This window comes from Phascolarctos cinereus, unplaced genomic scaffold (genome assembly GCF_003287225.1).
Source record: "Phascolarctos cinereus isolate Bilbo 61053 unplaced genomic scaffold, phaCin_HiC Scaffold_726;HRSCAF=1367, whole genome shotgun sequence".
In the NCBI taxonomy this organism is placed as follows: Eukaryota; Metazoa; Chordata; class Mammalia; order Diprotodontia; family Phascolarctidae; genus Phascolarctos; species Phascolarctos cinereus.
The window spans coordinates 411,249,055-411,276,408 of record NW_027556098.1 but is presented as its reverse complement, the minus strand read 5'-3'; the positions used below and the strand labels follow the sequence as shown (position 1 = coordinate 411,276,408).

Here is a 27,354-nt window from a genome sequence, read left to right as displayed (position 1 = left end):
CTCAGTGCCCAGGATGGTGTTGACTCAGGACAGGGTGAGATGCCTTCTTTTCCAAGCAGAAATGAGACAAGTTGCTGATCCCTAAGGGTTAGGGACATTGTGAAAGTGGTTTTCAGGGAGAAGACATTAGCCTCATCCTCTGGGAAGGCAGAGCTGAAGCTGTCAGCAATGTTAGGCTCCAGTCTCTCCTGAAACACTGCCCAGCTGACAACTGTAAGCAAGCTGCCCTATGTTGTAGAGTTCCAGATTCCTCCTCTGCTAGTCGTGGTCCATACATGACCTCCCTCCCAGGGCTATTGTGATAAATGTGCCATTAGCTCCTCAAAGTGTAGCCATCAGACTTTTCCTGTGACTTTATTCCCCAGAGCAATGTCAGAGGTAGCCCCCAAAGCTCAGGAACTACCCTGTTTCTCCCACATTTTCAGGCTTGTGGCAGTCTTATCCTCACAGTGACTCTGTGAGGTGGATGTAGCAAGATTTTTAGCCCAATTTTAGAGAAGGAAATTGAGGTTGCAAGAGGTAAATGGAATTGTTTGTACATACACAGTGATCTTTTCTGACCTAAGTCCTGGACAAAGTCCACCCTGCAAGGTGGCCTTTCCTTAAATCATGAAGCTGGCAGGGAACTGCGAGATAGCTCAGCTAGACCAATCTGCTTATTTTGTAGGTGGGGAAACTGAGGCCCATGAAGAAGATGGGATTGACCTGGCGCAGAGCAGCATGTTGGTAGTGGGGGAGTCGGAACTAGAGCCCAGGGGCTCAGGATCATTTGACTATTTCCCTGATCTCTCAGGAAAGGACAGATGCATTGAACCACTTAGCACAGTACCTAGGACAGAGCAGCCACTTCAAACATGCTTGTCCATTCACCAAGCCCTGGGAGAAATGCCTAGACATTGACCTTCAGGATTCCCTGGAGCCCAGGAGGGCCCTGGTCCCTGAAACTTCTTAGCTGTGTGACCTTAGATAAGCCCCTACCCCTGTCCAAGCTGAGTGCTATACCAAACAGCCAGGATCTCAGGATCTTTGCAGGCCAGAGCCATGGTCGTCACCTTGGGGACCCTTTGGTATTAGAGTCAGAAGACTGTGTCTAAGGTCCCAATTCAACCACTGATGTGCTCTGAGACCCTAAGACTCTGCTCCCTAGGCCTCAGTCTATATACTTAGATGATGGCTTGGACAAAGTGAAGTTCTGGTCACTGTGTGATCTTGGGAAGGCCCCTTCCTTGTTTGAGCTGTTTTCTCATCTTTAAACTGGGAAGGGGCTTATTCTAAATGTTCTGTAGGGCCTCTTCCAGGTGTAACATTAGATTATGTGATTACATCAGGGTGACCATGGGAACTTTTCTTGGTTTGGTGCTAGAGAGGATGAGGTCAGAGCAGGTGGACACTTTCACTGTCCACCCCTTACCAGGTGAGGACCTCGGAAATTTAGAGCTGGTTTTGAAGGGATGAAAAGAACATCTAGTATCACCCATGTCTGACCAAGGGTTCTCCCAAGACTATCCTTAAAAAGTGGTCATCCACTGTAAACTAAAGTGGATGACCTTAAGTGTCATGGAGAGAGGCAGAGAGCTTGGGTTGGGATGCCAACTGTACTTCTTACTAGCTGGGTCACTTTAGGAATACCTCTTCCCCTTTCTGAGCCACAATTTCCTCATCTGTGAAGTGAGGGCATGGGCATACATGGCTTTTGTGGTGCTTTCCATTTCTAGATCTATGGTTTTGGGATTCTGTCTATGATAAACTCATTACTTTCCAAGCAGCCCAATCAAAATCTGCTTCTCTGTAACTTCCCCCTATCCTCTATCATTGAGGATGAGAGAGACAAGTGTATTCTCTCTTCTATGTGAGGAACTTTTAGATCCTTGAAGAGTGTGATTGATTCCCCTTCCTCTACCTTATCAGAGTCTTTTCTCCTCTACATTAGTCATTACCTGTGAGGAGACTATGTATGGCCTGGAAGAGATCTCTTCAGGTATTTCAAGCAGAGCATTTTGGGAGAGATGAGGAACATTTATAGACTAATTATGTGTCCTCATTTTATGTAAGAGGAAAAGACAAAAATCCATGGTCACTGGCAAGTCTGGAACAGAGCAAAGATTCTTCCCTTTCCCACTCTCACGTTAAGTAAGTGTGGCTTTGGAATCAGAAGATCTGGGGCAAGTTTTGGGCAGGAAAACTGATGGTCATCTGAGAGGGAAAGCACAAATGTTACTGAGGACTGGGAAAGGCTTCTTGCAAAAGAAGGGACATTAGGTGAACTTGAGGGAAGCCAAGAGGCAATATTCCCTTGATCTTCCAGTTTTCCTGGATTCCTTCCATGATTCCAGATCAATCCACCCATTTGAGTGACTCCAAGATGTCTTCTTATTAAATATCACCTCTGGCAGCATGAGCCTCTTCATCTGCCGTAGAGATAGGCTCCCCACCGCTTGGGTCCCTCCATCTGAATCCATCCTGTGCACTGGCTATTTGCTCTCCTGTGGTTCTCCCATGTCTCCATCCTCTGGGTCATCCATCTGGCTGACTGGAAGTGGCACAGAGGGTGCTTCCTTCTGTCTGCCATTTCAAGTCCTTCACCATCTGTCCCATTCCTACCTTTCCAGCCTTCTTGCCTTTGACTCAACTCCATACACTGGAAGACCCAGCTACAATAAACAGCCTCCTGCTATTCCTCACTCATGACACCATGTACCTCCCCCATGCGTTTGTTCTAGTTGTCTTCCGTGCCTGGTTGCTCCGGTGCTCTCCTTCCTTCCAGTCTCAGCACAAACCCCATATTGGTTGGAGGCTGTTCCCAGTCCTCCCCTCCTCTAGAGCTGCTTGTACTGCCCTTTTTCAGCTGACCTCACATACTTGATATATTCCTTTTATTTACTTCATTATTGACATGTTGTCTCCTCCACTATAATGTAAGCTCCCTGAATGTAGGACTGCATTTGCCTTTCTTTGTATTTTTACTGCTTAGCAAAGTGCCCAACATTCATGTATCTCTTAATAAATGCTTGTTAAGTAGTCAATTGATTTGGGGTCAGTCTCTAAAATCCTTTCTATTTTTTAAAACATATGTATTTTCTCCGGTTATGTGAAAGGCAATTTTAACATTAATTTTTAACATTATTTAACATTTAATAGGTTTATTTTTTTGAGGGAGGCATCTATTAAGTATTTACTTAAGTGCTAGGGATACAAAAACAAAACATAGTCCCTGCCTATAAGGAGCTTACATTTAAAAAAAAATTAAATAATATTTTACCTCCTATTACGTGTAAAGATAATTCTTAACATCCATTTAAAAAAATGAGTTCAAAGTTTCTCCTTTCCTCCCTCAACTTCCTCTTTCCCCCTCCCTGAGACCAGTAAGCAATTTGATCTAGGTTATACGTATGTAATCATGCACTATTTTCATATTAGTCACGTTGTGAAAGAAGACAGTGACCAAAAGAAAACACACACACACACACACACACAAAGTGACAAATACTATGCTTTGATCTGCATTCAGATTCCATCAGTTCTCTCTCTGGAGGTGAATAGCATTTTTCATCACCAGTCCTTTAAAATTGTCTTGGATCATTGTATTACTGAGAATAGCTAGCTAAGTCTATCAAAGTTGGTTACAATGTTGCCGTTACTGAGTACTATGTTCTGTTTCTGCTCACTTCACTTTACATCAGTTCATGTAAGTCTTTCCAGATTTTTCTGAAATCAACGTGCTCTTCATTTCTTTTAATACAATAGTATTTCGTGACAATCATACACCACAATTTATTCAGCAGTTCCCCAAATGATAGGCATCCCCTCAATTTCCAGTTCTTTTCCACCACAAAAAGAGCTGCTATAAATATTTTTGCACGGATGGGTCCTTTAAAGTCCTTTCTAGATATAAGACTCTGTTTTGGGACCCTCTGACCTCTTTCTGCCCTCCTCCCCTTCCAGATGTCTCCAGGAGGGTGGAGTGAGCTGGGGAACCACTACCAGGGCACTGAGTTTATTCTGCTCAGTATCACAGACCTTTGGGGCCTACAGCTCCTGCTATTCACTGTTCTCCTGCCCACTTACCTGTTGACCCTGCTGGGCAACTTGTTCATTGTGGCCCTCTCCTTGGTGGATCGCCGTCTGCAAACCCCCGTGTATTATCTCCTGAGGAATTTCTCCCTGCTGGAGATGGGCTTCACCTCAGTTGTCACTCCCCAGGTTCTCAGCCACCTCCTCACAGGCCATAAGATCATCTCCCCACCCAGATGCTTTTCCCAGATGGTCCTTTATTTGACCCTGGGCTCTGTGGAGTCCTTCCTGTTGGCTGTAATGTCTGTGGACCGATAGCTGGCTATCTGCTATCCCCTGAGGTACCTGGCCCTTATGACCAGCCAAACCTGCCCGGGGCTGGTGCTGGGCTGCTGGGCTGGAAGTTTCCTCTTCCTCTCAGGGTCTTGCATCTGGCTACTCTGCCTGCCACTCTGTGGACCAACGGTGCTCAATCACTTCTTTTGTGATAGCACCCCGCTGCTGGCTCTGGCATGCACCGATACCGGACTCCTTCAGCTGTTTGCCTTCTTGGTGGCTGTATGCACCCTGGCCGGTGCCCTCACTGTGACAGTGGCATTCTACTTCGGCATCATCTGAACCCTCCTACAGCTGCCCTCTGCCCAGGTCTGGTGCAAGGCCTTCTCCACCTGTTCCTCCCACATCCTGGTGGTCTCCATCACCTATGGCAGCTGCATCATCATGTACCTCCATCCAACCCAGACGGGACAGCTGGACCTCAACAAGGGATGGCCTTCTTTAACACCACTGTCACCCCCCTGTTGAACCCTTTTATCTACAAAGGAAGGGGCCATCTAGGTACCTCAGAGTTTGACTAGGGGGGCCGTGGGAGCCTCTAGAGGGGTCAGAACATGGATGAAGAGGGAGATGGAAGATTACTGGGTGGGAGAAAAAGCAATGCCTTGGGAATCATAAGCCCTGTGTCTGAGGCTCGGCACTTACACTTAATAGCTATGTGATCTTGGACACCTCTCTTCTCTTTTCTAGGCTTCATTTTCACTTTCTGTGAAATGAAATAATTGAATAAGATGATGTCTAAGGTACCTTCCAACATAAACTTCCCATGACTCTCTTTGAGGACAAAACTTGTAAAGGAAGAATAAGGTGAGGACAGGGAGAGAAAGAGAGACAGAGATAGAGCAGTGAGAGGGGCAGGGTAGGAGACTGGAGGACAGACAGATGATATAGATAAGAAGAAAATAAAAGAATATGGGGGATAAAGTATGAGGGGAAGAAAAGTGGATGAAGAGTTAGAGTGGTAAAGGTAAGGGATGGAATGGAGAGATGAAGAAAAGGAGAGAAAGAAAGGCATGAAAGTGAGGGAACTGGATGGGAAGAAAGAGTAAGTAGAAGACAAGTTTGGGGGTGGAGGTACAGAAAAGAGGGCAAGAGAGAAAGGACAGCCAGGAGGGAATGAGTCAGCAGATGGGAAAGAGGTGAACCACAGAGTCACAGAGGCCACCTAGGCGAAATGCTTCCTTTGAAAAATGAGGAAACCAAGGCCCAGGGAGGTAAAGGGGCTTCTCTGATGTCTCATAACCAGTAAGAAGCAGAGTGGGGATGTGCACCCTGGCCTCCTGAGTTCTGTGCTAGTACACTGGGATATTTCATAGATGAAGGTGGCAGAATTTTGCAGATGATGACCACTACTGGGGGCCTGTAGGCTGATTATCAAGGTCACCTCTTGGAAGGGAATAGATGGATAACCAAGTTACATGGCTGCTGAGAGCTGAAATGCTGGAATCACTAAAGAAGCTTCTCAGCACAAACAGTATGGGCCCTAGGTGCACAGAGTCCTGTACCCACCACTCATTAGAAGGCCAGGAAACAGGGAGCCAGTTATAACTCACAATTCCAAAGTCAAAGTAGAAGTTCTCTGTATTTCAAAAGGTCTTGAGAAGCTCGAGCTCAGAGAAGCTTGAGCAGTGTTTGGATGTGATGGGGGACTTCTCAAAGTGCTAACCAAAGGAGATGCTTTGCCATAGCAGAGGAAGGATGTTCAACAAAGATATGCAGTGACCACATCTTGCTTTTTGAGCCGAGTGCCTCTTTTCTGCCCTTGTGTTGGCCACCTATGGGCATCTAGTCTAGCCTGAAGAAAGGGCTGAACAACCTCACTTTACTCAGCAACCAGGATCCTGAGTCTCCTGAGTCAATCAAGTCCCAAGGACAGTTTCTATTTCTTTTAAGGAAAAGCGCATCTGGCTGGGGACACTGATAGATGGTTCTGCTCCTCCAATCTTCCTAATCATTTCTCTGTCCAACTCACCACAGAAGCTCCACCAACACTCTGTCTTCTCTCCTCGTGCCTCACTCTCTCACTTGAGGACCTCCCCTGATTCTTCCCTGAAAAATGGAGGATGTTCAGAAGAGTTTCCTCTTCTGTCTTTCTGATGTCAAATCCTTCTGCCATTATCTCCAACTATGTCATCCTTCACCCCTATCTCTAACCTACTTTGTTTCTAAGACTGATCCCTCTAGATGTGCCCTTAATACTCCCCTCTTCTCCAGCAAGTTACGACAATATGGTGCCTACTGTCTCTGTTCTTTGGTCTCTCCCTATTAGGGCTCCTGCCCAGCCACCAGAAACACTCTTACCTGTAATCCACCTGTAAGAAACCCTTACTCAATGCGGCCATCCCAGAAACCATACCTGGTGTGTCTCCTCTCTTCAGCAAAACTCCTTGACGAGCCACCAGCTTGGTTCTTCCATTTCCTCCCTCTCCCTCTCTTCCCAATACCTGCAGTCTGGCTTTGGATCTTATCACTTGAGTGAATCTTCTCTCTTCAACATCCCAAGAGATATTGTAATAACCAAATGAATGACCTCCTTTGGATTCTTATGCTAATCGGCCTCTGTAGCATTTGACACCATTGATCAACTTCTGCTCCTGGGTACTTTCCCCCTTCTTGTTTTTTGGGCCACTGTTCTCTTCCATTGCTCTATCTGTCTATCTACCCCCTTTCAGTCTTCTCAACCAGACCTTCATCCATGCCATACCCAAATGCTTTGTCACTTTTCTCCCCACTCATCTGGTAAACTCATGAATTCATGGGAATGAATTCAATGGCCATTTCTATGCAGATGACTCTCAGATTGGTACATTCAACCCTACTCTCCTTCCTCACCCTCATTTCTACACACCAGTTGCCTATTGGACATTTCATCTTGGTGTCCAAAAACATCTCAGACTCAACATGTACAAAGAACTCATTCTTTTCTCTAATACCTCCAACGCCATCTGTATTATAGTCCAGGGCACCAACATGTTCCCAGTTATCCTTGTTTCCAGCCTAATTTGTACAAAAGTTTAAAGAATTCTTTAATCTCACTCATTCACTCTCCATTTAGCCAATCAGTCTCCAAATCTCGTCATTTTTTCCTTTATAACATCATTCCCTCCCTGACATAGCCACCTCCCTAGTACAGTCTTCCATCACCTCATGCCTAGCCTATTGCAATTGGCTTCAATTCACCTCCCTGCATCAAAATTCTCCCTGCTCTTCTAAAATGATTTTTCTAATGCACAAGTCCTGGTGTGGCCAGGTGGTGCAGTGGTTAGAGTGCCAGACTGGAGTCAGGAAGACTCATCTTGCTGAGTTCAAATCCTATAGCTGAGGTATTTTACTAGCTATGTGACCCTGGGCAAGTCACTCCACCCCATTTGCCTTGGTTTCCTTGTGAAACAAAACACAAGTCCTATTATGTCACCCTGCTACTCAACACTAGTGGATCCCACTTACCCACCTCTAGAATCAAGCATACAGTCCTCTGTCTGGCATTTGACACCCTTCACAACCTTCCTTCTTACACATTCCTCCCTTCGGCATCTTCTGTAATATGGCTTTGCTGACTTTCTTGCTGTCTTCTCATAGGATAGTCCATCTGCTGACTCCTTTCATACTTGGAATAATCGGCCTGCTCAACTCTCCCTTTTTTCCCAAGAAGACGAGGAAGATATGGGGGGGCCAGCTTATCAAGGCCAGAAGAGAGGATTTAATATTCGCTCTTGGAAGCGATAGTGAGCTGCTGAACTTGATTGATTCAGGGGGTGGGCGAGATGGTCAAATGTGAGCTTTAGGAAGACTGATTTGAGTGGTGCACGTGCAGGTGTGGGGGGATGGGGGCCAACTAGTGGGTACTTGCAATAGTCCAGGAATGAGGGCAGAGGATGGTGTCAGTGTCAGAGCAGAGAAGACAGATGGTTTGGAGAGATATTACAGAGATAGAAACGATGTGAGTTAGCAACTTATTGGATATCAGGTATGAGAGAGACTGTAAGGAATCATGGATGGCACCTAGATTGTAAGCCTGATCAACTGGGAGGCTGGTGCTGCTCTTGACAGTAATTGTGAAGTCATGAAGAGGAAAGGTTTTGGGTGAAAACAGGATGAGTTCAAAATTGAACGTGTTGAGTTTAAGATGTCTATGAGAAATCTAGTTTGAGATGCCTAATGGGCAGCTGGTGATGCCAGACTAGAGGTCAGGAAAGAGGTTAGGGCTCAAAAATTAGATCTGAGAATTATGTGCAGAGAGTTGCTAGCTGAATCCATGAAAGCTGAGGAGGTCACCATGGTAAGTAGTTGTAGAGGGAGAAGAGAAGATAGCCTATGACAAAGCAGTGGAAGACACACATGGTTAGTAGACTCAACATTCATTATTCCCTATAAATCCACCCCCTTACTTGCTTCCCTACTTCTGATGAGGCCATCAACATCCTTCTAGTCACCCAGATTTCCAACCTTTAACTGCCCCTCTTCTTCCCCTTACATATCCAATCAGCTGCCAAGACTTGTGGTTTCCATGTCTTCAACAGCTTTGCGGTCTCAACCTCATTCATATGACAGCCTCCTACTTCACACTGTCATCAATCACCTTCTCACTCAGGCTACAGGAATGGTGTCTCAATGGGCATTCCTGTGTTCAGCTTCTGCCTTCTCCAACCTTCCTTCTCCTAGCTGCTAAGGTGATATTCCTGACTGGTAGAACATACTCCAGTATTCCCCTGATCAAGAAGCTTCAGTGGCTTTCCCCAGTGCTTAGGATGAAATAAGGACTTCACATAGACTCTCTGTGCCCAATCTGTGGTGGAGCCTTCCAAACTCATGTTGGTCTGATCAGCCACACACTGTACCTTCACTCCAACACAGAGATGGCATAGTGGTTCTGTTTGGGAATGAAGGACAAAAACCAGGAGAAAATACAAATTTTTCTCTTTGTCTTGGAAAGCCCAATGCAAATCTGCTGGAAAACAGGTTGATCACCCTTGTTAATGTCCCTCTGGAGGCAAACAGAAGTTAAGTGACTCATCTAGCCCAGGGTCCCACAGCTAGTAAGTGTCTAAGGCTAGACTTGAGCTCAGGTCTTCCCAATTCCAGGACCAGGGCTGTATCCATTGTGCCATTCAGCTGCCTTCTCTATGGAAGAGAGGTTTGAGGAGGGAGAGCCTGGATTCAGGGAGACCAATTAGGAGTCTTACAGCTATATTGCAAGCAAGAGGACAGCATGAGCAGAGGCTTAATGCATGCGTCTTGGTTAATTCAGATTCAAGAACTGTGAAAGATCCAAGATGTTTTTACCCAGAACATGGATGGCTGCTATGGAGGCATCCCTCCTATGTGTTAGAAAGGGAAGAGGAGCTTTTGTGGCCCCTTTGCACCTCCTCATATGAGGAGTCATAGGACTGCCCAGTTTGAGTCCCCTGAATCTACTGTCTCACTGAGTACTGATTTCTGAAAAAGGAGGGGAATCTCTCCAAGTGACAGAAGCCTTTTCTCCCCCTTTCTAACAAGTCTACAAATTCTTTCTGCTCTACACTACTCTGTTGTCTGGCACTTGGGCTTTCTGAGTTGGTGGGACAAATCTTGACAAATCCTTATTTGTCAGGGCTCCTATATTGGGTTTTGTTGTTCTGATGAAGGTTGAATTAGCGGATCTTGAGATCTCTTCAGAGCTCTTAGGTTCTTGGATTCTCTCAGTCAGACTCTGCTAGGCTCCCTAGGGCCAAAGTGGGAGCCAAGGCTGAAGGGAGCAGAGGACCAGGGACAAATGGAGGTCGTGAGTCAGGAATAAGCTCCATATCAGGGAGAGCAACCCTAGAGTGGGATGGGCTCCCTAAGGGCATGGAACACACTCAGTGCTCTTCAGGCAGAGGGTGAATGATCGACACTTGTGGTGGACAGTACGGAATGGATGCTTTTTCAGCTATAGTTGCATATGGATGGTCACCGAGAGTTCTTTCCGGCTCCTAATTTCTGTGACTGACTTCTTGCTCACCATCCACTGGCATCTCCTACTTTAATCTGTTCCTATGAATTCTGCCTTATTGCATGTGAAGCATAGCACATTAGAAAGAGCCTGGGACTTGGGGGAGCAAGTTAAGGATACAACTCTGCAACTTAGGCCCCCCCCTTCACTGGCCACCAGTTTCTTCCAGTAAAAACAAGGGGACCCCATTAAGTGACTTCTAAGTCTCTACCAAAATGAAACCTATGGATCCTAATTCTGACCCACCTTAGTTCACATTATTCCCCTCTCTGGTCATCACTTCCCTTCTCTGATTTAGGAATGGTTCCAAGTAGATGAACTCTACGGTCCCTTCTGCTTCTGACAGCTTGGATATTCCAGAGTATAGGCAAGATAGATCTCAACCCAGAGCCTCATAGATTTTTCACTTTCCTTCATTTTTTCCTGTCTCTCATTCCTTGAAGGAGACTTAGAAATCATTTGTTCCCAAATGGTTCTTTTTACCATCAATGAAAGTGAGCGCAAAGGGGAGGTGAAGTAATTTAAAGGATCATAGAGTTGGTATAAGTCCAAGAAGCCATCTAGACCAAGTCCTTGATGATAACAATGAGCAATCTGAGGTTTAGAGGGTGAAGAGAGTTTCCCAGTGTTACACAGATAGCAAGACAACACAGTCTTCTTATGTGTTTCCATATCAAATACTGTGGAGCATCAGTCACTCCAGCTCTTGATAGCATTTGCTGCTTAAACCCTTCAAGTCATTTCCACAACTGAGGATTAAGTACATACTGGATACAAGAGCCTAAGCCATAGAGATCAACTAAGTCAGACTTCTGGACTTAAGGGGCTGCCAATTTGGTTTGGGTTAGATCCAATGCAGAGAAATTCAGGAATAAAAAGACATCCCACCTTGAAGGGGACTTGTCATCACTATCTGGGCCGCTGTGGTTCTCTATGGGGTTTTTCAAGGGGCTGATCCTCAGCTGCCCTTCTATTCTTCTGCCTTCTAGGACTGGGAGGCTTTTGTCCACAAGCTCAGGCTTCCTTTGTATTTGTGACCCAAGCTCATCCCCCAAGAATCCAGGTTCTTCAGTCCAGTGGGCATGTCCTCCTCTCCCCCACATACTGTTCATAGCCACTCAGAAACTGAGCCCAGGGATGCAGGGCCCACACTCCAAGAAGTGTGCAGTTTCTTTGATTAATTGAAGAGTGTGTGTGTCTGTTTGTGGGTTGGGGGGAGATAAAGAACTCTGCCACTGGAGAGTTTTCCATTCTTCTGCCCTCAGTCTTCCTCCCCTCTTCTCCACATAAGTTATAGAGATAGGTTTGTGATAGAAAGCTGTAGGAGGCAAGTTTCATCCCCATGCATGGAAAAGGTCTTCACAATTATAATTCTCTGGGGTAGCTAGGTGGTACAGTGGATAGAACGTGAGCCTGGAGTCAGTAGAATACTAGCTGTGTGACCCTGGGCAAGTGACTTAACCCTTATTGCCTCCCTCTCCTCCCCTGCTCCCCCCCCAAAAAAAAAACCAAGTAGAACTGTCCCAAATTGCCAGGTGCCAAGGGTGACCTCTGCCGAGTAAGGCTGTCCTTCACTGGAGGTTTTCAAACAAAGACTGGTTGGGGGCACTGTTGGAGACCTGTCAGAAACATGGTGGAGGGAATCCTTGGGCAGAGATGGGTTAGACTGGATGCCTGTGACCTCCTGGCCAGCTCTGATATTCTTTGGACCTGATATTCTTTCTATCATGGCAAGGGGGACTTTTAACCATCCTCCCAGGGAAGCTTTTCTTCCTTCTGCAAGACTAAAAATGAGTTTAAGGAAGAGCCTCTTACCTTTTCATGTTCTCAGTATAGCTCTGTGCCCAGAAGAAGGCTGAGAAGGCTGTGCTGAATCTGCCTGCTGGTTCTTTGAGGACTTGTGACCTGCAGATCATGCTATCTCCTAAAGAAGGGGCATCCTTGGTTCTCCTAATAACTGTTTCCTTTCCTTGATGAAACTTTCTTGGTGAAATGCAATTCCTTGTCCTTTCAGGGATCTCCTTGCCCCATTGACTCTCACTGCTTTCCAGATCTCCAAAATGCTGTTTGCCACCTTTGTGTATTAGACAGTGTCCAGAAGATGTGAGGCTTAGGAGATAGGGGCGCCAAGGTCTCCGTTTTCCCCTCTCCCATCCACATGCTACATAGATCTAGAGCTTCAGGGAGTCTCAGGTTTTGGATGGGCTTGGTTTCTCCCAGGACCCTTGCCAGGTAGAAGAATTTCAATCCTCAGTGGCTGCAGAAGCTGGGTTCTGGGATGACTGGGGAGGAGCAGATCCCTGAGTCACTGGAGTCATAGCATTTACTGAATGTCCCACCTGGGACAGTTAGGATGGGAGCAGCTTGATGGCATCTAGTGCCCTGCCAGGATATGGTGATGATGGGAAAGGATTTGAAAGAAATACGTAAGGAAGACAAGAATGAGTGATATGTTGGGGTCTAGAGACACAGAGACAGAGATATTTAAAAGGGTCCACGTAACAGTTCCTCCTTCCCTGCTTCAAGCAAAGACTCCCTCCATACTTAAATGTAACAAACAAAAGCCCAACAACTTTACTCCTTACCTTATGGGGTATCTCCTCCCTTTCACCTTGAAATTCGCAGAAAGTAACATTCAATACAGATTGCCTGTCCCTTTGCATGGCCTACTACTCTCAACTTCTTGAAATCACTCCTCTCTCTGTCCTTGCCTTCCCTGACACTCAGCTGAATCTGCCTTCTTTAAGGACAACAAAGATTTGTATCTTGCTGTATTTGGAATCCTTTCCCCAGGATTCACCTTCCAGGACCTTCCCATAGTATTTCATACTGTTAGCCATCCTCTCTTCCTGTGTCTCGCCTTCATTTTTCTCCCTTTCTGACACTTCCTTTCTTGTTCATTCATTTCAGTCATGTCCAGCTCTTTGTGACCCCATTTGGGGTTTTCTTGGCAATGATAATGGAATGGTTTGCCATTTCCTTCTCCAAGTCATTTTACAGATGAGGAAACTGAAGCAAACAGGGTACAGTGACCTGCCCATGATCATACAGCTAGGAAGTGTCTGAGGCCAGATTTGAACTCAGGAAGATGAGTCTTCCTGACTCCAGGCCTGGCACTCTATCCACCGTACCACCTATCAGTCTTTTCAGGATTAGCATCCATAGTTTGACCCATAGGCAGTGGTGATCCCCTGAGTTCTGACCTTGCCTCTTTTTCCCCCATTTCTCTGTTGATTTTCTTTTCCAGTAATCTTGGATCACACAAAATGTACTGTCCTTTCTGTGCAGATCAATCCCAGTAGAAATTGGGCTGTTGTCTGTCTCCTAAGCTTTGCTTCAGTGTCTCCAATGCCTTTGGGACTTTTCCTGCTGTAGACATCCCTAACTCCTCATGTCCAAAGCAGAAAAGGAACAAAGCAAGACTTGGGTCAGGGCTGTCCTAATGCAGTTGGAGCCAGCTGCACCAGAGGGGCTTGTTAAAATTGGGGGCTGGGTAGCTGCAGCTCCGAACCCTGAGATAGCTATAAATTAAGGCTTGACATTGTTTTCCTGATGTTTATGCCATAGATTAAACTTAAAAGAGTAGCCAGTAGGTGGTGCCGTAGTGCATAAAGCATCAGGCCTGGAGTCAGGAAGACTCATCTTACTCAGTTCAAATCTGGCCTGAGATACTTCCTAGCTGGGGTGACTCTGGGCAGGTCACTTCACCCTGTCTGCCTCCATTCTTCATCCGTAAAAATGAGTTGGAGAAAGAAATGGCAAAGCACTCTAGTATCTCTGCCAAGAAAGCCCCAAATGAGGTGACGAAGAGTGAAACAGGACTGAAAAATGACTGAACAACAAATTTAAAAGTGTATCATGGATACAATTGGGTTGGTTTGTTTGTTTGTTTTTGAAAACCAGTTGCTAATCATTTATTAGCACACCTCAGGGTAGGAGAAAATGGTCTTCAAAATCAAAGATTGGTTTTAGAACTAAGGATGTTTTTGGGTTCGGATTTGTGATGGAGAACAGAGTCAAGTTTGTGATTTACCCAGTGCAGAAACTAGTCCTTCCCTGTGAGCTCTGGATTGAGAGCATAAGAATTTGAGTTTAAATCTATGACCTCTGGTTTTTTTTTAAACAACACTTAGGTATATTTTTAATTTTGGGCAAGTGACAACTTCACTGGGTCTCACTTTCTTCCTCAGAAAAATGTGTGAATTGGTATGGAATTTCTGGGCAGAGACTGGAGTTTGGATCTCGGGTGGAGGAGGAGCCTGGGAAGGCAGTCAGTGAGTGAATAAACATTTATAGAGTACTTACTAAGGGCCAGTCCTTTTTACACCTGAATTTCAAAGGAAGCATTCAGTCCTCCCACCAATCCCCCACCCCAGCCAGAAACATTAACAACAAAAACAGTACCTGCCAGGAAGGAGAGTTCCTTGTAATGGAGACAAGTGGAAAATTGGTAGACTGAGTTGATTGACCCCACCCCCCCTCCACCATTGTAAAATTTTTTTTTTGGAAGGTGTGTAGGGTGGAGCCCTCCATCCCAGCCTAGGTTTTTGAACATCTGTATAACACATCTTTTGGAAGGGAGTTTTCTCTGTAATTGAGTACTTAAATTGCTGGAGAGGAGCTTGGGCTGTGAATGAGGGCAAGGTTTAAATTCTGAAACAGTCAGAAACAATAACCAAGACCTTTTCTGCTTCTCAAGGCTGAAGTCCAGGGGAAGAAGAAGCTTCTGCTCTCTCAGGAACTCAATGGAGAATCCAGATAGTCCAGACTCCATAGGTGAGTAGCCTTAAAGGACAATTTTGTTTTCCTTACTGAATTCCTCCTATTGGGTTCAAATTTGAAGCAACATTTGGAATTGCCTGAGGGCAGGAGCCTGATTTAGCCAGTCTCTCCAGTTCTGGGTTCCCACACACTGGAGGCACTTAATCCTGTCAAATTGGGTCTAGCAATTTGAAAACCAAATGTCCTTTATATTAGACTGAATAAAGGCCAGAAGTGTCAGAGCTTCATCTTAAGAGAAAAGAAATTCTGCTTTTGTTCAATGGACCCTACCTAATGAGGCCTCTACTGAGCCCCCATTTTCTGAGGGCTCTCTTCCTGCTTCTCTTTTCTATCCCATCCTCACCTGCCATAAGCTAACATCTGCTCCCTTCTTCTGGCAACAAGTCACCACCTCCTGTTCCAGAGATCTCCAGAGATAATACCCAAGACTTTGGAATTGGGGCCCCTCCTACTTCTGCAGGGCTGGTGCCAAAGTCTTCCCTCCAGAACCTTTCAAACCCAAATGATAAAGTCATCTCTCTTTCAAAGATCTCTTTCTATCTAGTCTTCCTCCAGTTCCCTTCTGAACCTCAGAAAGTGCTGCAATGACCCACTCTTCTTTTTCTTTACTGTTTGACTTTTTCTCCCAATGACTTGGATAAAGGCATGCAAGGTATGGTCAGTGCACCTGGAGATACCACAAAGCTAGGAGCAACAGCTTAACCTATTGGATGATGCAAAAGGATCAGCACATGCTAGAGAATTGGGGGAAAGACAGTAAAGGTTTCTCCAAGGGGTCAGCAGTATGAAATGATACCAAGCCTCTTGCTGCTGGGCCTCCCTTGGGAGATACCCAGCATTCAGGAACAGGATGGAGGAAGAAGAGCCCATGTTCTCTGCCCTTGTGAGAGCTCATCTGGGCATTGTGTTCAGTGCCGTGTTCCACTCCTAACAGAGACATTGATAATCTAGAGATTCCAGAAGAGGATGCTATATACATTTTAGTGTTGTTATTATTAACAATTTTTCCTTAGATTCTGTGAGCTTCCTAAGTGCCTTCCATCAGCCCTGAGGCACCAGGGATCTCTCCCTTCCTGGCCATGGGGCAGTGCTATTTACTCTGACCAGAATCTCTTTGCCTCCAGTTAGGGCACTGTGGGATAGAGGGTTCACTTAGGAAAGGGAAAGTAAGAATGTTGACTCCTTGGCTCCCCCCACCCCCCATTCCAATCATTGTTAAGGTGCCTTGCCCCTCTGATCTCTGGAAGCAGAGTTGACCAAGGAAGCCAAAATCTGTAATCCAAGGGAGGAATTTTATTTCTATTTGTCCTCCCTCCCAAACTGGGATCTGGCATCTCTGACATCCCCTTCCTGCCTCTCCTATTGTGATTATCCATCAGCCCCTGGAACAGTAAATGAAAGTCCTGGCTCTCAGACTTCACTGCTCAATTTTCCACCCTCCTGCTAATACTATTTCTTACTAGCGCTCTGATTTATCAAACCTTTACCCAGAGCCCAGGGAGAAAAAGAATGAGGGTATGTTAGGGTTTTGAGGATATATCTGTGCTTATGTATGTGTTTGTATATACAGTGTAGGTCTATGCATGTGTGACTGGGCATCAAAAGATGAGTTCCATTTCCAAACTTGCCTCACTATGTGACATGGGGCAAGCCCTGTCTTCTTTCTGGGCCTCATTTTTTCCATCTGTAAAAAGGACTTAACACCTTCAGTACCACTTCTTTTTTTTTTTTTTTGCTAGTCAGTGGGGTTAAGTGACTTGCTCAGGGTCACACAGCTAGTGTCAGATGTCTGAGGTTGGATTTGAACTCAGGTCCTCCTGACTCCAGGGCCTGCACCACCTAGCTGCCCTAGTACCACTTCTTTGTAAGACTCCAATGAGGTCTTGGCTAAAGAAGCATAAAGTTAAAGGTGATATGCATATTACCGGTGGGGGCAGTGATTATTACCTTGAGAAGTATTCTTTAAAGACAAGAAGAGAGCCCAGCACTCAATGAATTAGGGGTGACAGTCAATGACCTTTGCTAGCTTGAACAGAAAGGACCTGAGGGTGAATCCCTGAAGGCATGTTCACATCTCTAAAGGCCTAATCTCTTGTCCAACAGAGGTATGTAGGACCCAGGTGTCCATACCTCCTTACACACAGATTAACTTTGGATGTTTAAAAATATCACGCAGTGGTGGCAGAGAGTAGTGTAGCCAAGAATCCCCATCTCCTTCTTTCCTCCATCCTACTCTTATAAGTCTTATAAGACAAAAGAGAATCTAGACATTGGGTCAGCAACAAGTCCTCTGGTCTCTAGATGTCCAGGAAATGTCTTTGATGCTAGGAGTCCTCATTGGGAGAGTTAGAGAAATTAGAAGTTGGGAACTCTTGCATCTCTAGTAAATTGTTAGATTTAGAGTAAGAAGGCAGAAGGGACAGGTAAATATAAGGTGTATTGGGCATTGATTTTGCTTAGCACTGCAGACCTGGACAGATGGGGAAAGTATAGGAAAAAGAGCCCCAGTCTGGGAACCCGGAGCCAGGCTGAGGCAGGGAGTCTGGTTCTATCTTTTCCACAGGGCTGTGTGTCTGTTTGTCCTTTGTTCTTGAAGAGGACCATGACATCGGGGAGATGATGACATGACTTGGCAATTGACTTTGATTTGAGTGAGGTGTCAGATCCTGGGCAAGTCCTCCCCTCTCTCATGGCGTCACTCCCCTCTTCTGTATAATAAGGAAGGGAAGGAGGCACTGATTGATGTTATCTAAGGGTTTTTATGACTCTCAGAAATAACTCAGGGCAACTTACCTCTTCATTTGTCAGATGAGTGAGCTGAAGGCCACAGAAGGTAAGTGAATTGGCAGAGAACACACAGCTGCTAACTTGATTGAAACAAGATTTCTGTCTCCAGCCCCAGCATGTCTGTAATATTCCTCTGCCTCCTCATGACTTGCAATTAGACATGGCTTGGAGCTGGAGCTGCCAGTTCCAAGGTTCATGATTTACTCAGGACCAAGGACAGCAGCATCCTGGACCCCAGTGAAATCAGCTCCTCCAGAGGAAATCATTAAAGTTTTAGGGTGAGCATTTACATGTCACAACCACTGGAAGGCTACAGATTAGAGCTTAATGTATTGTTTTCTTGTTGAATAGAAAAAGGACTGTTTCCTGCTCAGTCCCTTGTAAGGCCCCTGCTGTGGATTTCTGATTTCACTGGGTCTTTCTGAGGGTGAGCTTCTGCTCCTGCTCATTTTGTGGCTTTGCAGGATGCAACTGCCTTTGTTATATCCCTGGACATGTTGGGACACAGCTGGCTGGTTTGTTTGTGTCTCTACTGGCTTTTTTGATGGCCTTCTTTTCCATGAACTTCTGGCTAGTTCACTGTGTTGTTCTGGTGTGGAAGAAGTCATTTGCTACAGTTTCTAATTGGCTTTCTTGATCATTCTTCTGTCTGCTGTGACTCTGAGATTTTCGCTGGAAAAGTATATAGGAGATGGGTGATCTTCCTCCATTCAGGCCCCTGTCTTGACCAGAAATCTTCTATAACATCAGATTGTGATAAGAAGAGACTTCTAGTCTGTAATGGGTCTCTCCAGCCTGTGGGAAAAGTCCCCCACGCTCTGGGATTTCTGTGAAAACTTAGGTGTTCCTTTTGAAATAAGATGCTTGACATTTTTGTTCTTTTTCTTTTTCTTTTTTTTTTTTGAGTAGTCAGTGTTGAAATCCAGCCTCCGTGTGGCTGGGCCCAGAGTAGAAGGGCTCCTTGCTGAGAAACGAGGCTGGTGAAATGCCCCAGTCCCCTTTGCCATCTGTGTCACTTTTGCTGAAACTTTGGTACCTGACTGAGCCCTTTGTGTCAGAAGGAGAGAATGAGGGTGGGGTGGCCAGCCCACCTGACGTCACTGGATCAGTGTTTCTGTACAAGTGACAAGCCCAATCAGATACCTCACTGGAATCTGACAACAATCCTGTGAGATGAGTACTAGAGGTGTTATTGACCCCATTTTAGAGGTGAGGAAACTGAGGCTCAGAGGGATGAAAGAGGCAGAACATGAAACCAGATCTCCTGATTCCTGGTTCTTGGCCAAGTTTACGGAAGTTGATCTGCAGCCAGTTGTGCAAATCTGTTTTGGAGACTCTGGGCCATTTAGTATTGCCAATGAAGAGGAACTCCAGTGGTTAACAATCAATTCTGGGAAATAAAACACCCTTCCATAACTCTGAGAGAAAGAGCTTGTGCTTCACATGCTTAATCCTACCTGTGTCAAGTCAGGTCACCCCTGGTCCTCAGTTTCCCCATCTATGAAATGAAGGAGGTGCACTAGCTTGTGTATAAAATCCTGCTTTCCCAGCATAGCACCAGGGGTGGCTTCTGAGGTTCCTTCCAACTTTACATGTATGATCTGTGTCAGGAATCATAGCTGTGTGACCTGGGCAAGTCTCTTGTCTCCTGTAGGCCCATTTCCCCCCATTTGTAAGAGAGACTTGGACTAGATGACATATGAGGGTCTCATGTGTTCCTTCTATAGCCTCAGGACTGGGCCAGCCGAAGGGCACTATCGCATGAGTGATGAGCCAGCCCCCACTTCTCCCCCTCTTCCTCTCCCCTCTCTTTTCCTCTTCTCTCTCTCTCTCTTTCTCTCTCTCTCTCTCTCTCTCTCTCTCTCTCTCTCTCTCTCTCTCTCTCTCTTTCTCTCTCTCTCTCTCTCTCTCCCCATTGGGAGGATGATAGGCTCAAAACCAGAATGGTATTTTAAGGTCATCTTGTCCAAAATGAGGAACAGAGAAGAGAAATGAGTTGCCTAGTGTCACATAGATGCCCTCTTGCATGCTACAGCCTCCTTCCCTCAACTTCCCTCCTTTCAGTCTGTGCCAAGGTGGAATCATAGGTATAGAAGGTCATTTAACTTCAGGGCAGGGAAGGACCTCAGAGCACAGAGGATAGCACTGTTAAGGGCAGGGGTTACAGGTGAGCTGAGGGTTGCAGCCCAGGGCAGGGGCTACATAGAGCCAGCCTTACAGCACGGCTTCTTCTGGGGACTGTGGGCAAGGGTCCCACGCAGGTGCCAGGGCTGAGCCACCATCACTCAGGAAGCCATGGGAGACACTGTGTGGAGGGGTCAATGACACATACTATAAGCTCCAGCAGCTTAGGAAACCAGAGACGCAGTCAAGAAACATTTATGAAGTACCTGCTATGATTAAGTGCTGGGGATACGAAGAAAGGTAAAAGACAGTACCTGCCCTCAAGGAGGTCACAGTCTAATCTGGGAGATAACATGCAAACAACTCCATACAAACAGGATATGGTCAGGGTAAGTTGGAGGTAGTGAACATAGGAGAGGCTCTAGAATTGAGAGTATTGGGAAAAGTTTCCTGTAGAGGGGATTCCCCCACCACTCCCATGGGGTTCATTTCCTCTCCATGCTGGCTGACTGAATCCACAACCCCCCCTTTCTTTTTCCATCTCAGGGTAGCCTGAGGAGAATAGATGATCAGCCTGGAGTTCCTTTAGTTGGCTGGTGGGAAGCAGGAGAGAGGTGAGAGCTTTGAATGGAGGAGGGTTGGGTCCAGAATGAGGACAGGAATAGGGCTTCAGTTTAAATTCCAGTGTCTGTTATTTGGTTTTGCCAGCTGTGTTGGACTCTAGGTTAGATTTGGAGTCAGAAAACAAAAGGTTTAGGTAAGTGCAGGGAGGTATCAGACATCAGGTCCGATTAGCACCAGACATTTAGACAGGTGAGAAGGTGTAGGAGAAAGAGCCCTGGACTAGGAACCAGGACCTTGGAGACAGGGAGCTTAGTTCAGACTCTTCCCTGATGTAGAGTGTGATCTGGGCAAGTCATTTCTTCTCTGAGTGCCTTATTCTCCTCAAGTATATGAAGGGGAAGAGGAGCAGAGAGGGACTGATGGTCTGATGAAGGGTTTTCATGACTGTCAAAAATGGAAGGGACCTCAGAACTAACCCTGGCCAATCCTACTTCTTCATTTGGCAAATGAGTGAACTAAAGGCCACAGAGGGCAAGTGACTTGGCCAAGGACACACACTTAGTAACTTGATTGAAACCAGACTTCTGGCTTCAGCTCCAGTACTCTTTCTGCCTCTTATATTCCTCTGTCTCTTGTGCAATTAGAAATGGCTCGAAGCTAGGACTGGACTGGGGTAGGTGTGGAGAACCTGCCAGTTGCAAGGCTCATGATTCACTCTGGAACAGGGATGGGGTATGCTGCTGGCCTCACCAGAGGGACTGTTACACTATGAAGTGATTATTTCCATATCAGACTCTGCAGAGGGTACAATTATGGCTTAATTTGTTGTTTATTTGATTATCTAGCAAAAAGAATGGTGGAGAAAATGATAAAAAAAAAAGTACAAATTAAAAAGCATGGATTATTTTTTTTGAGTGGGAGTTGTGAACTATTTACCAGCACATGTCAGGTAGATACTTACTAGCTCTGTGACCCTGGGCAAGTCACTTAACTGTTTGCCTCAATTTCCCCATCTGTAAAATGAAGTAGAGAAAGAAATGGCAACCCACTCCAGTATCTCTGCCAAGAAAACCCCAATGGGGTTATGGAGAGTCAGACACAACTGAAAAATGACTTAACAACAAGTCAGGCTGGGGAAATACTTAAAATCAAGATTGATTTTGACAATAAACAGGTTATAGGGTTTGGGTTTAAGGTGGGGATAAGGTCAGTTTTATGGTTTCTCCAGTGCAGGAACTCAAGTCCTTCCCTGTGAGTCCTCCATTTGAAGTTTGAGAATCTGGGTTCCAATCCCAGCCCTCTCTATAGGATTTAAAAATAAAACCTTTGGACATATGATAACCTTGCTGGTCCTTACTTTCTTTCTTGGGAGAATTATAGGGATGAATGTAAATGATCTCTTTGGCTTCTCCCAGCTCTAAGTCTCTGAGTCGGATAATTTGAGGAAGATGGCATGGAAATAGGTGTTTCCTGGATGAAGGGAAATCTGGCTCTCCCTTTTCCTTCAAATATAGGGTAGTAGTAGGTAGACTTGGGAAGCTTACTGTAAGATCTCAGTTCTGAGTGAAATCAGGGCAGAGATTAAAGTCTGGGTCTTGGGAGGAGGCAGGGTGTCTGAGCAGGCTATCAGAGAATGGAGACATTTACCAAGTGCTTCCCAAGGCCCAGATTCTCTGCCTAAAGCTAGAATTACAAAAAAACCTTCTGTCCTCCTGTCCAATCTCTTACTTCCATCCAATCCCCATCCAATCTCTGCTCTTAAACTATTACAACAATAATAAAAACAGTACCAGTGGCTCCTGGAGAGTATATTCTCATGAAGGAAACCACATCTAGGCAGAGTACATTTGACCTTACAGCTGCCCTATCAGAAGTCTGAGGGAATGTCCATCATGGGGCTCACTTTTTGAGTATCTGTGAACCTCAAGTGGGCATCAGGTTCCCTCTGTACCTGAGTGTCTGCAGAGGAGCTTGGACTGGGAATAGTCAGAGGTTTGATTCAGAAGCAGTCATATTCTGTAACCAAGACCTTCCCAGGTAGGTAAGGCTGAAGTCAAAGGGAAGATCTGAAATTTGACCTGTCTCAGAAACCCAATGGAGAACTCCAAGAGTCCAGACTCTAATGGTAACCTTTTGGGGAAATTTTGTTTTTCTTATTAATTCCTGTGCATTGGGTACTGACAGGAGGGGCATGTTGGGAGCTGCCTGAGGACAGGAGCCTGATTAAGGTAGGTACTCAGTTCTGCTCATGAAATTAATTGGATGGATTTGGAAACCAGAGGACTTTGAGCATAGACTCTGAATAAAAACTGCAGGGTCTAGAGCCCCCTCTCACAGGGGGCCAGAAACTGCTTGTGCTCACTGGAAACTGCTCTCTGAGAGGTCTCCTGTGTCCCCATTTTCAGAAGGTATGCTTCTCCATTCTCTTTACTATCCCAGAAGCTTTCACATAGACTAGAATCCAGTAGCTTCTGCTGGTACTAGGTCCCCATTTCCTGTTCCTCCTTTAGAGTTAACCTCCAAGACTGGGGAGCTGGGGAAGGTCCTGCTTTGAAAGGGAAAGGGCCAAAGATTTCCAACACCCAAATGATGAGGTCATCGTGTATCTTTCACAGCAGTGTCTCTATCAAAACTTCCTTCTGGAGTAAAAAAGAAATATTTCAATTTGTATGTCTGTGTTTGTAGCTGGTCTTTCTTCTGTTCCCCCTCTATACATTAAAAAGAAAAACTATAATTTCTATGTCTGTGTTTTTCATTGGACTTTCTAATACTTTGTTCTGCAGTTTAAAAAATGCCTCAGTTTTTAAGCTATTTCTTCCTGAAATTTCATCTGTACCTAAAAGAATACTGCAATTTCTATGGCTACATTTCTTTCTCGATTTCCTTCTGTAGCTTTAAAAAAGAAAGACTCACTTTCTCTGGCCCTGTTTCTGCTTAAATTCCTTCAGTTCCCTCCTATACTAAAAGAATCCTTTAATTTCTCAAGTAGTGTTTCAATCTGAACTTTTTTCTGTTCCCTTCCCTATTTAAAAAGAATGTTTTAATTTCTCTGGCTGTGTTTTTGTCTGGATATCCTTCTGTTCCTATCTCTACCTAAAATAATGCTTCAATTTCTCTGTCTGTGTTTCTATCTTGACATCTTTCAATTCCTTCCTGTACCTAAAAAAGTGTCTCTATTTTGATGGCTGTTTTTCTCCCTGGACTGTTCCCTTCTCTACTAAAAGAATGTTACAATTTTTATGGCAGTGTTTCTTTCTGGATATTCTTCTGTTTTGTTTTGTGCCTTCAAAAAATGCTTCACTGACCCACTCTTCTTTTCTTTTATTGTCTTGTATGATTTTGTTTTTCTCTCCAATTTGGAAAAAGGCAATCACGGTATGCTCAATGAGCTTGCACATGACACAGTGCTGGGAGTATAGCTAATATACCAGATGACAGGCTCAGGATCCAAAAGGATCAGCATGTGCTGGAGAATTGAATAAAATTCAACAGAGGGTCAAAGACAGCAAGTGTTCCTCAAACTCTCTGGGGCTGCAAGCTCGATGGAAGTCATCAGTCATCAGTGAAAGGGAGCCAAAAAAAGCTCCTGCTGCCTGGGCATGCATGGCAAGGGGCACACCTTCCTTCCAGGCAGATGGCAGCAATAGAGCCCATGTCGTCTGCCCTCCTCAGAGCCCGTCTGGATATTGTGCTCAGTTCTGGGTCTGTGCATAAAAAAGACAACCATTGGCTGGAGTGTCCAGAAGGGGGCAGCCAGGATGCCGAAGGGCTTTGATTCCTTGTCTTGTGAGGAGTGTTTGAAGAAGCAGGGATTTAGAGTCTTGAGAAAAGATTTATAAGGAAATAAGTTTCCTCAAATGGGAAAAAGGATCATTAAAGCACCTACCAGGTTGAGATAATGTCTGAAAACGACTTCTTAGCACAGTCCCTGGCACACAATTGGTGCTTAATAAATGCTCCTTCCATCCCTTCCTTCCATTCAGTGTATTTTACTGAATCTTCATTCATGTAATGACAACTTAACGTGGCTGTCTGGGGGTTCTTTCTTGTGTCCTCCTCTCTTTTCCCGCTGTATTCCCTCCCTTAGGTGATCTAGCGTATAGCCTGCCAACTACAGAAATCTGTTGGTTACTTTGCTGATGTAGTAAGTAGCCTGCTCTGTCACTGAACACACAAATCACCAGCTTATTCATTCAGCAAGAGTAAATGCCAAGATAGTCTTCCTGGGACAGAATGGTTGTAATGAATATTCCATACTCTGTTTCCCCCTTCGGCCTTCCCTCCACACGTATGTCTCTTTGGTGTCCTAAGTTCCAGAAGCTGATAGGAGGAAGAGCTGTAAGCTGGAGAAGAACTCAGATTCAGATGGGTGTCCCATGGAAAAACAATCATCCTTCCCCAGAACACTGGGCAGAAAACACTTTTGTACATGGAAAACACCAAGTGAACAGTATTTATTGTTAATGTAGCCTGTGACCCTCGAGAAGACCCTGAAACTGACATTTATTCCTCTTCTGTAAAATAGGGATACCTTTTCTAATGGTTCTGTTGTTCACAAGAACACATCCTCAAATCTAAAAGAGTTTTAGAAAGAAACTTACTAGGTCATTTGATAAAGGAGAGGGAGCTAGAAAGGGTATGGCTCCCTCTCATCTAGGCTCTGAAAAGTTTACATGTGTAGGATTTCGATGAGGGTACTGGCTTGAACGTGCAAAGAGGTCAGCTTGAAAGCAAGGTAGATTGAGATGGATATCAGTGAGAGAAATGATTATTAATAACCAATGATATGGGGAGGTTCAGATTTCCCCCCTTTTTCTGTTATTCTCATTTCAAGATCTCAGTCTTTGAAGGTTGAGCTAACTTTCTCCTCTGCTTGCCACTCTCAGGAATACTTCTCTTCCAAAAGAGCAGATAAACCATGGGCCGCCACCCTGATTGTCTTTGGTCTAAGAGAGAGATGGCCAAATGACCATCCTTTTGTTAAAATTCTGGCATTATTAATAAGATGATTAAATCACCCAGAAATAATTTCTTTCAAAGCTTTGAAAATATCACATCAGGAAGTAGAAACATCAATAAAATTTTGGCAAAACCAAAACATAAGCTTAGATGTACCCAAAAGAAGACCTGGTTGAGTGGGGTGGAGCCAAGATGTGAGGGAACCTAAAATTGGTTGTCACCATCTCCTGCATTTCCAGGAGTTACTGAGGTCAGGGAGATATTCTGGGTTCAAACAATTTCTAGTCACATAAAGTGAGATTTAAACAGTATAATAATTAATACATTTTCCAAATGATATGATAAAGCATTTTTCCATAGTACCTTTATCATGGGGTTGTTAACATCATAATATGAAGGAATATATTTGGCAAAACTTAAAAGCCCCATAAATGTATCAGATATTATTTCCTTTCTTGTGATTAATTAATACCAATGGGTTCAAACTGCCAAGAAGCAGACTAAGAGTTCATCTCTTGGAATATACTCAAACACACATAGATGCATATATACACATATTAATTTGTGTGTATTACATATGTATATACACATAGGTATATATATATATATATATATATATATATATCTACATATAGGTAGCTATACAGAGAGATGTACAGACATATATGGACATCTATATCCTTATGTATATAGAGAGTAATATATCTGTATCTACATATCACTCTATATTTCATGCACAAGTCTACCATGCCAGGAAAAATATTTTTCAATCTAATGTCATTCTACATGAAAGCAATTTTAGCTAGCTGAAAACCATTCAAGCTGGCATGGCTTATCCAAACCATGCCTCATGCCCTCAGACACATCCATCTACTCAAGAATATTTGTGGTAATATTTATAGTAATCTTGAACAAAATGAAATATGTTAAAATTCGTTTTGGGGTTAAAATTCCCAAATAATAGTCGTTACTCTGTTCTGCCCATGACAGACAAATAGATTCTTAAAGTGTTTACTAAGTGCCAGGAATTGGGACTAAAAATACTTTAACTAGAGAATAAATATATAAGCACAAAGAGCATTCCTAGCACTTAAGGAGCTTACATTCTGAAAAAAGGAGTCCACATAGAAAAAGGTTGTTGAAATATTGGTGTGGGGGGGAGTCTCCATATCAGAGTGAGGAGGAGAAGTACACAGGGGTGTCCAGGTCTGAAGTAATCATTGCTGGTGTGGATGCTTTCTTAAATAGAAGTCCTGGGGAAGAACTCACCAGGTAGAAGAGATGGGGGTCGTAAGGGTAGGGGCATATTATTACTGTGAGAAAGCCACTGGGGCAGAGGTTGAGAAGAAGTTCTGGGACTCTTGTTCTGAGCTTATTTTGAAGTGTCCAATGCCTTCAAGTGTTCTGGACCTCCTGTCTCTGACAAATAAATATGGCCTTCTGAATGGAAAGAAGGAGACTGATTCTGGGTAGTCCATTGAGGAAATGGCCAATGCAATGATTTTTTTTTTAACAGAGAGGATAACCTTGTTCAAAGATTGGATTCTACTTTTATTCCATTTCCCTTAAAAAAAAGACATAAGTTCTTGGCCTTCTAGATACTTTCAAACAGAGAAAAGTCTGTTAGACTGGGAAAGATATTATTTCTCCATATTTCTAGAGATTCTGAAAAGAAGCTTTCAGAAAATGGTTCTGCCAGGTGCTCCTTTCCTCTGAGTACCATTCGCAGTCACATCACTTTGTCCCTAGTTTCCACTCTCAAAGCTCAGAACATTTGTACTTTATATTAGATATATATCAGACATTTGTACTTTATATTA

The 27,354-nt window shown here is 44.6% G+C and overlaps 1 protein-coding gene and 1 pseudogene across 1 annotated transcript in view; both read left to right on the top strand.

Moving 5' to 3' along the window:
- The first annotated feature begins 3,942 nt into the window (after positions 1-3,942).
- LOC110203964 (olfactory receptor 6E1-like) lies at positions 3,943-4,868 on the top strand (annotated as a pseudogene).
- A 10,154-nt stretch (positions 4,869-15,022) lies between these two features.
- LOC110203965 (uncharacterized) overlaps positions 15,023-27,354 on the top strand; it is a 47,299-nt gene continuing 34,967 nt past the window's right edge. The window contains 1 exon segment of the mRNA XM_078146242.1: positions 15,023-15,094. Within this exon segment, the coding sequence (XP_078002368.1) occupies positions 15,064-15,094 (31 nt within the window). The 5' untranslated portion in view covers positions 15,023-15,063.